This window comes from Mastigoproctus giganteus, chromosome 10 (genome assembly GCF_048544385.1).
Source record: "Mastigoproctus giganteus isolate SK-2022 chromosome 10, ASM4854438v1, whole genome shotgun sequence".
Taxonomy (NCBI): Eukaryota; Metazoa; Arthropoda; class Arachnida; order Uropygi; family Thelyphonidae; genus Mastigoproctus; species Mastigoproctus giganteus.
The window spans coordinates 214,044,168-214,061,016 of NC_143584.1; the positions used below are offsets into that span (position 1 = coordinate 214,044,168).

At 35.3% G+C, this 16,849-nt stretch overlaps 1 protein-coding gene across 1 annotated transcript in view; it reads left to right on the forward strand.

The window, feature by feature from the left end:
* LOC150079882 (glycogen [starch] synthase-like) overlaps window positions 1-16,849 on the forward strand; it is a 143,026-nt gene that overhangs the window by 14,719 nt on the left and 111,458 nt on the right. Inside the window, exons 3-4 of the mRNA XM_090383602.1 lie at window positions 5,872-6,053; window positions 8,599-8,790. Of these exons, the coding sequence (XP_090239728.1) occupies window positions 5,872-6,053; window positions 8,599-8,790 (374 nt within the window). The remainder of the gene's footprint in view (window positions 1-5,871; window positions 6,054-8,598; window positions 8,791-16,849) is intronic.

Sequence of the window (16,849 nt, forward strand, 5' to 3'; positions counted from 1 at the left end):
CGTACAAGAGATGAGAGAGTGGGAGATTTGGGAGGAAGAAGTAAAACAGTCAACCAGGAACTCCCAGAACTGGCAAACCCCAGGAATAGATAAATAACATCCTCAACTACTGGTACAAGAAGCTCACTTGCGTATACAAACATTCAGCAGAGCAGTTCACCCAAATGATAAGGCACCCAGAGAATATCCCAAAGTTTCTCACTCAAGCAATCAAATATCTGAAGCCTAAAGACCAAGATACAAGAAACCCTGCGAAATACAGGCCAATCACCTGTCTCCCAACAATGTACAAGATCCTGACCAGCTGCATAACCAAGAATATATCACACCACTTGGAGAACCAGAACATAATAGCCAAAAAGCAGATAGGATGCAAGCAGATGAGCAAAGGATGCAAGGAACAATTAACCATAGATGCCACAGTAATAGAGCAAGCCTACAAGAAGTGCCACAACCTGTACACGACCTGCATTGATTACTGCAGGACCTTCAACTCCATGCTTCATAGCTGGCTAATAGAGATGCTGAAGATATACAAAGTCAATCTGGCAGTGACAAACTTCCTAGAAGCAATGATCGTGAAATGGAGTACTACCATTAAGGTGAATAACATCACAACCAGACCGATCCCCATCAGAAGAGGAATCTTTCAGGAAGATGCCCTGAGCCCACTGTGGTTCTGTCTAGCACTCAACCTGCTATCCACCATGTTGGTGGATAGCAGGTTAAGTGCTAGATGCTGTATCCAGATGGATACAGTATGTAGAGAGAATGGAGAATGGATGTTATCTGAAAGAGTTACTAAACTACAAACCCCAGGGAAGGAGAGACAGAGGCAGACCCCTGCAAAGAGGGAGAGAGACCGTAACAGGCCACTAGGCCTAATACTGGACAGAAGAAGAAGAAGAAAGGAAAAACCTGTACTTCCTCACCTACCTGATATACATGGATGACTTAAAGCTCTACGCGGCAACCGAGAAGCAACTCCAGCAACTACTCCGGTTGACTGAAGAATTCAGCAATGATATCAGGATGGAATTTGGTCTAGACAAGTGCAAGACCTGCTGGTTGTATCGGGAAATTAGTAGGGCGAAACCACCAGCTGCAGACTGGTAAAGAGATTGAAGCAATGACAGAGGGAGAGACCTACAAATACCTGAGGATGATGCAGGCTCAGCAGTTACAGCACAAGGAAATCAAGGCCTGCCTGATTGAAAAATACCATCAGACTCCAAAGCCTGCTGAAAGCAAAGCTGAATGGAGGGAACACAGTTAATGCCATAAACACCTATGGAGTCCCAGTGCTAACATACTCCTTTGGGAACATAGATTGGACTAACACCGAGCTGGAGGATATCATGAGAAAGACTAGGACAGTGATGACCAATAGCTGCCAACACCACCCAAAGTCAAATGTAGAAAGATTGACAGTAGCTCGGAAAGAGGGAGGAAGGTGCCTGATAGACCTAATAGCCCGATAGCAACAGAAAACAGTGATAGCTAACCTGAAGGATTACTTCCAGAAAAACAGCAGCTCTCTACCAGGCCATAAGGAAGATAGACAAGCGGCATATCTCATACAACCTAAGCAAGGTGTCCCCTCCAGCCCAGATGGCACAAACAAAGCTAGAAAGATGGGCAAAGAAGATGCTCCATGGTAGACACTTCAGTGACCTCCATCAAGATCACATAGATAAAATGGCTTCCAATGCATGGCTCACGAGTGGAACACTCTTCCCTGAGACAAGGATTTAGGTTCATCATCCAACACCAGTAATCAACCCCAGAATCTATAGAAAATACATCACCAAGGAGCTCAGAGTGTCAGATAACACGTCGACAATGCCACCTGGTTTCAAAAACAATCCAACAGAGCACCATGGGGCAAGGTGATCACCCAGACTGAGTATGATAATACATTAAAAGCTAGCATGGAAATACCAGTTGATTAAAGAAAGTGTACCATATTACAAGTATGAACCCCAGACAGTACTAGAGATGTTTTTTTTAATACTTCAATATGTGGCTTTGTTTGATCATGCTGTCAGTTTCGCCCATGTCCGAAACAAAGTAGCTACGTACTCGCTTTGGGCTCGGAGTATATCTTTGATCCTTGTTTAACTTATTGAACAAATGTAGATCAAGCAAACAATCAAACAAATGATTTTATAAACATGATTTTAGATATAATGCCTTCCATGTAAATGATTTTTAAATAACAAAATATATTAACTTATATATTTAATTTTTTATTCCGGGTGTGTGCTAGTCTTTTTAAGTAAAATAAGGGTGCACAACCAAAAAAGTTTGGAGACCACTGGTGTAAATCACTGATGCATCTAAAACCCAAAAACAGCATCTTGATTATAACAAAATGTGGTGCCTCCATATCCAGGTGGGCAAGAGCAGCAGTGTGTAGCACACACTTCTTGATTAAACTGGGGTTTGAGCCCATTACCACCAAAAACGGAGGATGCGGAAAGGTCAGGGAATGACCGCCGCATATCCCGGGAGCAATATTGCCTTAGTTGCTAATGATCCTAAAAAAAAAAAAAATCAAAAAAAAATCTGAACTGTCAGTTTCCTTAACTACCAGATGTCTTACTAATTTCTTTTTTTGATTTCCTTGCCTCAAAATCTCATTACATCATTCTGTTAAATTTATTTGCTGTATTTACTTTATATATGCAAAATCATTGCATGCTATATCATATTTTAAATAGAAATAAAAGTAAATGAAACATGCCAGTAGCATGGCAAACCAGTAGAGCAAAAAATAAACCCATACATAATAATAAATTAAAACATAATAAAGTGGGGGAGAGAATCAAAATAAAGGGTATTGCAGAAGGAATACTCCTAAAATAATTTAGAAAAAGCCAATTAATAAAATGACAAATAACATGAATTTATAAAATTTCAATTAATTCAAATTGAGCATGTGCCTGGAAAGTTAGCACCAGGTCCAAATTACTTTTCCTTTTCTGAATTATCTTAGGAGAATTTCTTCTGCAATACCCTTTATCTTGATTTCCCCCTCCCCTTTTTATTTTATTATGTATAGATTTATTTTTTACTCTACTGGTTTTCCAGTAGAGTAAAATAAAAGTAAATGAATGAATAAATAAATAAAAGTAAATGAAACACCTGTTTCATTTACTTTTATTTTTATTTAAAATATGATAAGCAGCATGTGGTGGATAATGCATTGCAGCCACTGATTCTTGCTATACTAATTTCTATTCCATTTTTTTTTCTTTTCTGAATTTTTTGTGTTTTTTCAATTTTCTTGCATATTTAGTTTAAAGTTTATTTTATATTACATAGTTTATTCTATGATAGATGGTTAGTAGTGAGTCAATATGCTAATGCAGTGCTCATACTGCCATATATAGCATAATTCTTTCTGGATATATTCTCATTTAACTGTGACTTTGCAGTGATTTGGTTTTGACATGTGAATGCTTGGATTTATTCTATTATAATTTTTCACTGCATACAGGCCACCATTGTTCAAATCCATTGCATTTTCGTGTCAATTGGTGTACCAGTTCAGCAATGCACGGTTTTGTCTAATGTTCGAAATGCAGTGATTCCCTGACCATTATTGGAATTGTGATCCTTTGATGAGATGAGGCCTAATGATCAGTCTATTTTATTTATTTATTTTTATATTCATGTGTTGTAGTTGGTCTCATCTCCATTCTTAGCGATAATTTGGACCTAGTGCTATCTTTTGGGCACTGTTAAATTTGAATTAATTGACATTTTATAAATTTATGTTATTTTTCATTTTATTAATTGGCTTTTTTAAATCATCTTAGGAGCATTCTACTGCAATACCCTTTATCTTGACCCCTTCCCCTTTATTTTATTATGTACTGGTTTATTTTCCACTCTACTGGTACCTGTTTTATTTATTTTTATTTTTATTTAAAAAAAAAAAAATATATATATATAATTGTAATATATATATTACAATTATATATACAAAAATAATAAAAAGCAGCTCAATCAATTTTTTGGTTCAACTGGCAACGTGCACCATGGTAAGTCCTTGCTACGACTTTCTTTCTTTCTTTTTTTTTTTTTTTTTGTTAATAACTATTATTTAATTTTTAGCAGTTGGTAAACCATTACCCAGCAGTACAACATTTTCAGTGAAACTTATGGGTTTTTTTTTTTTTTTTTTTTGGTTAAACAAATAATGGATTTTATTTATGCAAAATTAAAGGTAACATAATGTAGATGTTACAGTTACCTGTACATTTAAAAAACCCATAAAAATTTGTTTTGATTAAATTTTATTGCTACACTATAAGAATATATGCTGACCGGGCTAGCTGGGTGGGTAAAGTGCCTGCCTGGCAACCGATAGGTTGCGGGTTCGAATCCCGCCTCGGGCTTGGATCAGAGTAAATGCAAAAACTTTGGGAGGTGCATTATGGCCACAGAAGCCGATGCGCCAACAACTGATGAAAAAATAAATAAAAATAAGGATATATGTATACAAAACTATTGAAACATTATAGGCTGTATATATCAACTATTTCAGCATATATTATGCTGAAATAGTGAAATGGGGTGATATCCTGAGTTACTATTTCACATATATCTGCTACTTACCTACAAGTTTGAGATTATAATAGTAAAAGTTGAAGTATAAGACAATATTATTAAGTAGAAGATTAATTATAAGATTATTGCATATTTGTGTACATATTACTACTCACTGATACACATATCTACCACATCCAAGACCGTTACTAGCATGGATGGGAAATTATGCTCCTGGATAACCTGAGCACCAACTTTATATTTTTTAGTCATATACTGTTCACATACTATCAGGCTTAATGTCGAAGTTTGCAGATGACACAAAGGTTGGCAGGGTTGTTAATGACAGTAATGGCAGTGTGCTACTGCAACAGGATCTGGATAATTTGGGCAGATGGGCTAAGAAGTGGCAACTGAAGTTCAACCTTGACAAATGCAAAGTACTGCATATGGGTAGAAGTAACCCCAGAGAAACGTACCAACTGTGTGGTACTACACTTAAGGTGGTAGAAAATGAAAAAGACCTGGGAGTAATTGTGCAGTCAGATATGAAGTTTTCTGAGCAGTGCAGACAGGCTGCTAGGGCGGGTCATGGGGTTTTGTCAATGATATATAGGAATTTTGCTAGCAGGGAAAAGGAGGTGATTGTCCCTCTGTATAAGGCAATGGTCAGGCCACGCCTTGAGTACTGCGTACAGGTCTGGAGGCCTCATTTTAGGAAGGATGTAGATTTGCTTGAGCGTGTACAGAGAAGAGCAACACAATTGGTGAGGGGAATGAAGGGATTCTCTTACCAAGAGAGGCTTAAGTTCTGCAAATTGCAGTGGCTGGAGACTAGGCACCTGCACGGTGATCTGGTTGAGGTCTATAAGGCCTTGAATGGGTTGAGCACACTGAATTCTGATGGGATCCTTCCACTTGTTCAGATTACGAACCTACGTGGACATAAGTTAAAATTAAGAAAGGACAGATGTAGAATAGATGTGCGGAAATTTGCCTTTAGCCAGTGGGTGGTTAATTGCTGGAACAAACTTCCATCTGTCGTTGTGGAAGTTGATAGGTTAAATAAATTTAAGGAGGAATTGGACAGGCATTTGGAGGGAATGGTGTGATTTTTTTTTTTTTTTTTTTTTTTGGCTGATGCTGCATAAGCTCCTACACTTGCTTTCTTGCATCATGTGCCACTACTACTACATTCCTACAACTAAAATTTTCCACACTCTGGGCTGTTAGTGTATATGAGGGCAGTAGCTTGTATTTTTATCCTAAGTCCTTACCTAAAATATATTTCCTTATTTTATTTTTTTTTTTTAGTTGGTGGTATTCACACAGTTATAAGATCCAAATCTAATATCAGTACAGCAGAACTTGGAGATCAGTACTGCTTGATTGGGCCATATAAAGAAAACCCTGTGCGAGCTGAAGTTGAAATTGTGGATCCCCCAAGTGATATTTTTGATAATGCTCTAAAGGCAATGAAAACCCAAGGAATTAAGGTAATTTTTTTAAAACCTCATAAAACTTTCTTAAAAAAATTGTTTTTGAAACATTAAACAGTGTTTTTAAAAATGCAAATCATCATAGTAGATGACATTTTTTTTCCAATATTTTTTGAAAGATAATATAATGATAAGGAGTGCATTTGTTCTATAAACCCAAAAGCTCCCACGAATAGGTTGCACATCAATTGAGGGCATCTAGGAACATTTTTCGTTGAATAGAATTTACCCTGGTTATTAATGCTATCTAGTTTATATTAATAAAATATCATATTTGTAATGACAGTTGCAATTTTTTAAAAAAGTACTTCATAATCACAATGTCATTTTCCATTGTTAAAGCTGCCCCATGCTTGTAATTCATTTCTTTGTTGCAGTAAAGTTCATTTGATTCATTTGTGGAAACGTACATGTGCTGAAATATTGTACTTTAGAATAACAAACAAATTGCCCTTTCTGTTTAGTTTTGTTGTTATATTGTCATCTTTAATATTAGTATTGGCAACATGATGCAAGGAAGCAAAGCTTATACAACACCTCCTAAAAAACAGAAAGAAAAAAAAAAAAAAGAATCACCAACTTTAGTTGCCCATTGCTTCCTTTTAATGATTTTTCCAAACTTTCTTTAAATTTATCTGAACTAACCACTTACACAACACTAGGTGCAAGTTTATTCCAACAATTGATTATTCTCTGGCTGATATACCTGCACTTATTCTGTAATAAACACTTTCCAATTTAAATATATGTTCCCTTGTGTGCCATTTGAGAAACAGCAAGCTTATACAGTCAACCATAACAAAATAATTTTCCAATTTGTTTGCTTATTCCTTCTAATAATTTGCCCATTTCTTTAAATTAATCAAACTATCCATTTCCACAATACCAGATGGAATTTTTTTCCACCAGTCAATTATTCTGGCTGAAAACATTTCTGCATATCTATTCTGCAATCATTCTTTCTCATTTTAAATTTATGTCCTCTCGTGTGTTGTCTGACAATGAGTAAAGATGCTGTCAACATCTAGTTTAGTTAATCCTTTAAAAACCTACACACTTCAGTTAGGTCACTGTTCAGGTGCCTAGTTTCCAGAGACTGCAATTTAGAGAACCGCACCTTTCTTGCTAAAAATATCCTTTTGTGTTTCTAACTATTCTTGTTGCTCTTCTCTGGACCATTTTATTGAGCTAACCGATGGCCAAATCTGTGAAGGGTGTAACTTTACTGTTTTTAGGAGAGTTTAAAGAAATATTTATGATAAAGTTATCATCATCCACATTTCAAATTCTTTTAGAACAGGTTTGATGACAAAAAGCTATACAGGAAGTTCTCGACTTTATGAGTTAATTTATGAGTTTTCTTCCTAAAGCAAAAACTTGTAAAGTGGGAATTCATTTCCTATAGATGTAATGTTAAAAATGGTTACCTTCACAACAATGAAATTCGACTATAGGAATGTTAAATAAAGGTCAACGAAACAGTAGTTTATGCTTAAAAAATGATTTATTTATCCTAAGAAATGAAAACAGAGCTTTTAAAATCAAGCAAATTATAATAATAAAGAAATTATATATGTCATACAAATGTTAAAGAATGTTTATTCTTCATCATCATCAGTCAATGATGATGAAGAATAATGAGATCACGTTTGCTTATGATCTCGTATTTTGTTTCCAATGTTATTCCTCTTCGTAGTTTCTTTTTATTAATAGCACTCTCATAGTATTTCTTTGTTTTGGCATACTGTACAGTATTAATAAGCAGGATAAATTTGAAATAAGACAAGACAGTGAAAATGAAGAGCAACACAACCACTCTTTGTAACGTCAGTGTGGTAACAGCTTTAAGTTATGTGAGTGAGTGAGATGCTCTCATCTACCTGAACAAACAAATGCACAATAGTACACATAGCTATACTGTAGTATTGTATAGCTATGGGCGTGGCTTGAAATGCCGTATTTATGAATGTTTAGCGTTTACTTATTGCAATTAATGTTCATATTTTCGATTTTGTTGATACTTAAAAAAAAGAACTCATAAACCTGGGAACTTGTAAAGTGGGAACTGCCTGTATACAGTTTTTGTTATATACAAAATATGTCAGTGGAAACTGCTATGGAGATTGAATGGGTAATACTTCTGGACTAGTTTAGTTCCATCTAGTATTCTAGAATAGAAGTAAACTAGTCCAGAAGTATTACCCATTTAACTATTCCAGAAATATTACCCATTCAAATTCTATACCAGCTGCCAATAATTATAACTTTGCATAAGCAATTATGACTGACCTCATTTAAGACTGCATGCCACATCATTTAAGCTTTCTTATAACTTGAACTGTTTCCAAACTGTGATGGAGTGACTTAACTATTCTGTCCTTTCTACTGCCTCTGGTATCATGTCATCAGCTTCAGGTAATATAAAAATTAATATTCTTTCACACTCCTATCTATAATTATACATTGTAAATAAAGCTTGTATATGTATTTCTTATACCAATTGAATATTAAATATTTAGTGAATGTTATGTATATGTTCCAGGTAGTATTTGGACGATGGCTAATTGATGGTTATCCTAGCGTTATACTTTTTGATATCAGCTCAGCAAATTTGAAATTAAGAGAATGGAAAGATGACCTGTTTAAAACCATAGGAATCGGTATACCAGTAGGTGATACAGAAGCTGATGATTCTCTGATTTTTGGTTATCTTGTGTCCTGGTTTTTAGATGCAGTAAGAACTCTCTTTTAATATATATATAAAACTCTCTTTCTACTTTGGATATAGTTATACGGTTGAATTTGTTCATAAGAAATATGGATATAAACCCTCATAGCTATAATGAGAAAATAAAGAAAGAATTAAAAAACAGTGCATTTTAATAGCAAAATTTTACAATAGCAATGAGTAATAAGCTCCAATCTTAAGTTACTGTTTTTCACAATTGGATAGCCAGTTTTCTCTGTGACTGCTCACCAAGAGGGAAAGATTTGGATCTCTGTATTTGATCCCTAAAGTTCATCAGATCTTTTTCCCACTCTTTTCCTCTTATATATAAACAATTGTCTTTCACTGACTAGAAATCCTATCCTACCCAATGTTATCCATAGTTTTGCTGATGATAAACCCATGTGCTATAAAAACTGAAATCAGATCCAGTTTGAGAAACCTTGCTCATACCCATACCCTTCACTGCAGCCCAAGTTCACTACACAAGCACCACTTCAACTTCTCAGGTATCCCCCCACCAATTCTTTAAATGCTGATCTCCAGTTAATTCTTTTTCTTCAATAGGATAAAAAAGACTTAATTAACTTCAATTCTTCTAAAACTCAGCCCTGTCTTATTGCTCACAAAATAGAGCCTACTGTCCCTATGCTCTTTAACAACACTCAGATTTCTAGACAAGGTCAGATATCTCTATTAGCAATTACCATGACTTCTAATTGCTCTTGGTTGTTATTTCTAATGCTTTTTATTATGTTTGGCATAAAGGTCTTCTAAATAAGCTCGAATCTTAAGTTACTGTTTTTCACAATTGGATAGCTAGTCTTCCCTGTGACTGCTCACCAAGAGGGAATGATTTGAATCTCTGCAAGATCTCTACTCACCAAGAGGGAATGATTTGGATTTGTTTTGCAAAAATTTTTTTCGGCTTCAAGAATAATTGAATTACGGCTAACAGGGTTTTCTTTATTGTGGTCAGTAATCTCTACTGGCGCAAACCAATTTTGAAAATTATCTGACAATTTCTTTGCTTCTTCTGCCCTCAACTTCTTCTTTTGAAATTTTTCTTCACTTGGTCGTTTGGACATCTTATTCTTACTTATAAATTAAAAATTTTTAATGATTTTTTATTTTAATTAAATTTGGAGCACAGCCAAATAAATAACATCATTTATTGTAGACTAGAATCAAACAATTTTTAAAAATGCTGGTTTTTAAACAGCATTTTAAAAAAATTGTTTCATTCAGGCATATGCACAAATTGAAATAAAAAAAAGACAAACACGATAATACATTATTTTAAATAGGAATTTGCTCACAATCTTCATTTTTGTAGTATAAAAAAGTATTTTAACAAGGAAAATGTTCTGCTCAAAAAATTATCAAGGGAAACTCTTTACTCAAAAAAATTAACAAGGAGAACTACGCCCTCCCAATTTGATTACTGTGTCTAAACTCATTTTGAAAATGAGACAAAAATAAAATTCTAAAACATATAGTTTAAATAACTAATAATAACATTATAACCTATAAAAATAAAATATATGGTTACGGTTCAACTAAAAGAAATAAAAATACAGAAAAGAAAGGTTTGTTGATAACAATTTATTAAAAATTTACTTTTTTTTTAATGTGGAGATGAAACAACTGAATAACAAAATTTTAATTACACTTTTATTTCTTTTAACCTGTGACTACTCACACTTGAACATTTGTGCAAGCAAAATACAACTGCCAACTCGCCAACTGGCTAGCACTGGAGGATAAGCCAAAAAAGCTCAGAAAATGGACCATACTTTTTAGAAGTTTGTAATTGGAGTTTCTCTGTTATTTTCAAAATTTGTAAAACACTGTTCCTCCCTGATAAAATTTTTTCCATAAGTGATTATAAATCCTGAATTTATAATTTTTTTCACTCTCACAAAATTTTCTGGAATCATAAGTAGCACGTACAAAGATAATGTGGCATTTCTTTTAATAAAATTTTTATTTTTATTTAAAACAAAGAACACAAGTTGACCAGAAGCTATTATCCGTAACAGGAATACGCCTTAATCTTTTGACTGGCTATAGAAAGCAGTTGACTTGCATGACTTCTCAGTATGTAGGATACTGCATACATTTTAAGTTCCACTTAGATTGTAGAACAGTAATCCCCTTAACCTTTAATTTGCACTTTCTAATTGCTTAAATTGCCTAAAGGCCAGAGGTGGAAACAAAGCATACAAAGTTATCCGTTCGTTATATTGAAAATTTCTTCATTTTACAGAAACTTTTAAATGTAATTACCAAAAGGAATTCAAAAAATTCACTATAAAGAAGTTTGTTAAACATAGGCCCAACTGTAATTAAATCAAAAATGAAGCAATTTTAAAATATATAACCGGTCGAATGTGCCCTTAAAATGCTGCACCTGGGGCTGGCTGTTGTTGTTGTTGTTTTGGTTTTTAGGAGCATTAGCAAATAAGGCCATATTGCTCTGGGATATGTGGTGGTCCTTCCCTGACCTTTTCACATCCTCCGTATTTGGTGGTAACGGGCTCGAACCCCGGTCTAATCAAGAAGCGTGTGCTGCGCACTGCTGCTCCTTCCCACCTGGCTACGGAGGCGCCTCTGGGGCTGGCACCCTGCTGGCCCCACCCTAGTTCCAGCTCTGATGTTGTTCTTGTTGTTATTTGGTTTTTAGGAGCATTAGCAACTAAGGCCATATTGCTCCCGGGATATGCGGTGGTCATTCCCTGACCTTTCCGCATCCTCCGTATTTGGTGGTGATGGGCTCGAACCCCGGTCTAATCAAGAAGCGTGTGCTATGCACTGTTGCTCCTTCCCACCTGGCTACGGAGGCGCCCCTGGGGCTGGCACCCTGCTGGCCCCACCCTAGTTCCAGCTCTGATGTTGTTGTTGTTGTTATTTGGTTTTTAGGAGCATTAGCAACTAAGGCCATATTGCTCCGGGATATGCGGTGGTCATTCCCTGACCTTTCTGCATCCTCCGTATTTGGTGGTGACGGGCTCGAACCCCAGTCTAATCAAGAAGAGTGTGCTACGTACTGCTGCTCCTTCCCACCTGGCTATGGAGGCGCCCTAGCTCTGATGTGCTTATTATTATAACATAATAATAATAATTCTGAAAATGACCAGAAAACTGAGTCAGAGTACGAGTCCCCTCAGATTTTAAAAAATGAAAATAATAATCATATCATACTGAATCGCGCACCTTGGCCATCAAATATTTCTTGTAAAATAAGATGCTTTTTAATAGAAAATGGACTGGATCAAGGCAAAGATGAGGATTCCATTATTCTTTATCCAAGGATGGACTTTGATTTTCTGTTGGATGGTTTGAAAAAAAACTTGCTAATGGTGAATTTTAGACAGAAATTGGCTGATTTACTCCAAAGAAACTAAATCTTTGTATTGTTTTCCATGCATTTTATTTGGAACTAATAAAAATATTGGCAATGTACCTTCACTAGTTAATTCACAGAAAGCCTTTTCCTCTTGGAAACACTTACATAGATGTATTCCAAATCACGAAAAATTCTTTAACACCATGAACACTTTCTAAAATGGAAATCGATGGAAAAGAGTCTAAAAAATTCTGAACTTATTGATGATGCTATACAAAAAGCAATTTTAAACAGAGAAAGAAAAATGGAGAAGAATTTTTAAAATTGTTCTGGTCACAATATTATTTTGTGAAAAACATAGCCTTGTATTAAGAGGTTCAAATGAGATAGTTGGGAATCCGAAAGCTGGAATATTAATCACAGATGCCTTGAATGCGTATATACCATTAAAAAAATACTCCACGAGAAGGGTTCCAAGTTGGATGAATAGTGAAGTTGCCGCATTACTTGAGCAGGAAAAAGGTGGCATGGAAAGGTTACAGAGCAATAAAAAGTACTGAAGCCTATAACAGCTACAAGGTGATGTGTAATAGAGCCACAGAAAAGGTTCGACAGGCAAAGGCAGTTTATGAGAAATCACTAGCAAACAGAGCAAAGAGGGGGGATAAAGAATTCTTCACATATATAAATGCCAAGAAGAGCAGGACGAACCAGATTGGACCTTCACGTAAGGGAAAGGGGATAGTAATAAATACACCAGCTGCCGTTGCAGATGAACTCAACAGTTATTTTGCATCGATATTTACAAATGAAAAGCCTTTTGTGGCAATGGGAAATTGTGGGAGCGAAGTTAAAAAATATGTAATTAATGATATTGAAATTTCGCAAGATTATTAAAGAAAAAACTTTCGAGCCTACAGACCAGTAAGGCTCCTGGAGTTGATGGAATAGACCCTATAATCTTAAGAGAGGCGGCAAGCGAGTGCATTGAACCATTGAGGCTAATTATGCGAGCATCACTAGACTCTGGGGAGATTCCCTTGGATTGGAAAAGTGCAAATGTATCTCCCATACATAAGGGTGGCTCTAAAAGTGAAGTTGGAAATTATCGACCTGTCGGTCTGACTTCAGTAGTAGGGAAAATCATGGAGGCAATGATCAAGGGTGGAATTCAGGATCATTTGGATCGAATTGAAATTCTCAAGGATACTCAGCATGGTTTTGTAAAGGGAAAATCATGTTTAACAAATCTGGTTCGCTATTTCGAAAGGGTCACTCACGAGCTGGATTTAGGGAATAATTTCGACATTGTTTATTTATATTTCAGCAAAGCTTTTGACTCAGTCCCACATGAGCAGTTGCTTTATAAGCTGGAACAGGTTGGAATCACTGGGAAAGTCCTTAGATGGATAGAAGGATGGCTTCAGGGCAGGAGGCAGAGGGTTGTGATAAATAGCTATTCCTCAGATTGGGTTGATGTAAGAAGTGGGGTTCCCCAAGGATCAGTATTAGGACCACTGTTGTTTTTAATTTTCATAAACGACATTGATGAAGGGATAGAGGGCGTGATGTCTAATTATTTATCACATAAAATTCAAGACTAATTTATATGATTAATTGGAAATGAAATTTGGGCCAGTGTTATTTCAAAAATTAAGTACTGTGCTTCTCCTTGGTAATTGATTGCACACCCAATTTATCACGTCATGAACAAATGTCTCAATTAATTAGATATGTGCAAATTATTGACAGAAAAATATCAATAGAAGAGAATTTCACTGATTTTACAGAAAGTAAAGAAGTTTGCCATTGGATAGGCAACAGAAATTCTTACCAAATTAGAAAAGGATGGGCTTAACATTAATAATGTAAGGGGACAGGGATATGATAATGGGGCCAATATGGTGGGAAAATATAAAGTGTACAGGCAAAATTCTTCATAATATTGACTGTAAATAAAGCAATACAAGCTACAAAGCTTTGCATACACAACTCTTCCCAATTAATAAGCGGATTGATAAAAAATCTCCAAGAAATACGGGAAAGTGAATTTCAAGATATTTTTGGATATGCTGCTGAACACAGCAGAAAAAATGGATATACCAGTTACATTTCCAGATGAAAGAAGAAAAAAGAGTGACACTACAAATCTTCAGATGGTTTTAATTTATCTGCCGAACAACAATTTTGTTTTGAAATTAAATATGTTTTGGATGTTCTTATGAATGGCTTAAGAACTAGATTTGAAAAACTGAATACTATTTCTTCAGATTTTGATTTTATATTTGGAACTTCACTTGCATTAATTAATAAATCTGACTTGCAGAAGGCTGCTTCTGACCTTGCATTAAAATACTGCAAAGAAATTATGAAATTAACTCAATGAAATTATGCTATTTCTATAGATATTTGAAAAATCATGTTTTATCAATTCTGCAGGATATAAAATCCGTAACCCCTTTACAACTTCTCCAATTCATTCATGAGTATTATCTAATAGAAATAGCACTATGAATTTTTCTTACCCTGCCTATAACAGTAGCGTCTTGTGAAAGGTCCTTCAAAGCGAGAAAAATTCAATTAAAATAATACACCTTCGTTGCATATTTTTAGTTTATGTTATAATGTTAAAAGTACTATATTTTGCAATATTTTGTTTTCTATGATTTTATATCAGATATATAAACTTAACTAACTATTTGTAGTTTATATAGAATTAAATTCTCTGTAGATAGAAATAAATATTTGTAAGTTTCTTTTTCATTGATATTTTTGTTTTGTTATATTCATTGTATTGTTTAAATTATTTTATTAATTAATATATGCAAATTGTAGACTGTTGCAATAGTAATTTTTATAAATTCATAAATATTGCAGAGGTGTAGCAATTGGGGGTGCATATGGGGGGGATTTTCCTGGGTGACGAGCTTCAGGAGTGCCAGGAAGACATATTGCCCCCGGGCATCGATGACCCTAGTTACACTACTGAAAGGTTGACTATCTGCATCTAACGGGGGCATACTTATAACACTTTTGCCCCTGGCGTAGGATTGCCTGGTTCTGACTATGAAGCACATCATAAATTTTGCTTCCTCTCCATCGAAAAAAATAGTTTTCTTTTTTTCTTCTGAACAGCTACTCACCCTGTACAAATCTCAAATCTGCCCCGACACAGAATAATATTTCCACATCTGGGATGGTGCCTCCTAAACCTTTCTCTAGCTCTTAGATTATATTTAAAAGAATGCACTCAAGTTAATTGATGAGCCATCTCTTGCAAAGTCTTTCCACTCCATCTCGTAAAATTTCAGTTTCTTCTGCATGCTATTTCTATAGATACTTTCATGGGCACTGTTGTTCTGAATTTTCATCTGTAATTCTCCCACTCTCTTTCCAACCAGTCCAGATGCATGCCTGAACCTGTCAACATCCATTTACTATCCAGCTCCAAGCTCTCAGATAGAACTTTCCTTTTCTCATTTATCCCCCCTGTTCTCTGGTTCCACATGTATTTCCCAAAAATTACAACCTAGAACTTCAAGTCTAATATCACAGTTATTTTCTGTCTTTTGAAACTTCAACCTATGCACAGTACTAATTACTGTAGATTCTAATACCATTTTGCATTTGCAGTTTTCATTAAAAAAAAATTCCATTAAATCTAGTATTCATCAGCCTTATTACTCTTCTTTGGTGTGTTTGTTTTTTATTTGTTTAGCTCAAATTTGTAACACTATCGGTCTAAAAAATCTTTGTTATACTTGTTTTGCTGTGTTTATGAGTATTTCATCAACTTCAACCGAGAGCATAATGTGTTTTGCCTACACAGGTAATATTTTGTTGCCATAATGGAACTTTAACCTTATAGCTTGAACCTTGTTAATTTAATATTAATACATTTTTATAGATATTGTAATTATATATTGGAGGAAGGACATTTTATAAGTTATACAGGTGAATAAATAACTGTTAATAAATACAGTAAAAGTCCTAAAATCCAGATGCCAGAAATCCGGACTACCCGAGAATCCGGACCTTTCGAAAACTCACAAACTTTTTAAATTTAGTGGACTTGTGTGTGTGTGTGTGTGTGTGTGTGTGTGTGTGTGTGTGTGTGTGTGTGTGTGTGTGTGTGTGTGTGTGTGTGTGTGCGCACACGCATGTGTGAGTGCCACGGATGCCCAGCAACAACAAGCGAGCTCACGGTTGCCATTTTGAAAGGAACAATCAAATAACGCTATAATTTTTCTCCTACTCTTTCCATTTACCATATATAGCATACGTATTTACAAGCCCATAATAATGGCTCTTAAAATAGATAAATTTCATGGTGTGAAGAGAAAGAAGAACACGTTGAAACTGAGTGACAAACGTGAAATAATTAAGAAACTAGAAAGTGGTGTGAGCAATGCTGTTGTTGGTATTTGATTTTTAGGAGCATTAGCAACTAAGGCCATATTGCTCCGGGGATATGCGGCAGTCATTCCCTGATCTTTCCGCATCCTCCACATTTGGTGGTCACAGGCTCGAACCCCGGTTTAATCAAGAAGCGTGTGCTACGCACTGCTGCTCCTGCCCACCTGGCTATGGAGGTGCCAATGCTGTTCTAATGGAAAGTCTGCAGTTTACTGTATAAAAAAGGCAAAGAATAAAATTCTAGAATTCACAGCCTCGTCTGAGCTTTACAATAAAATTGCTGAGAGAAAAAAGTTTACA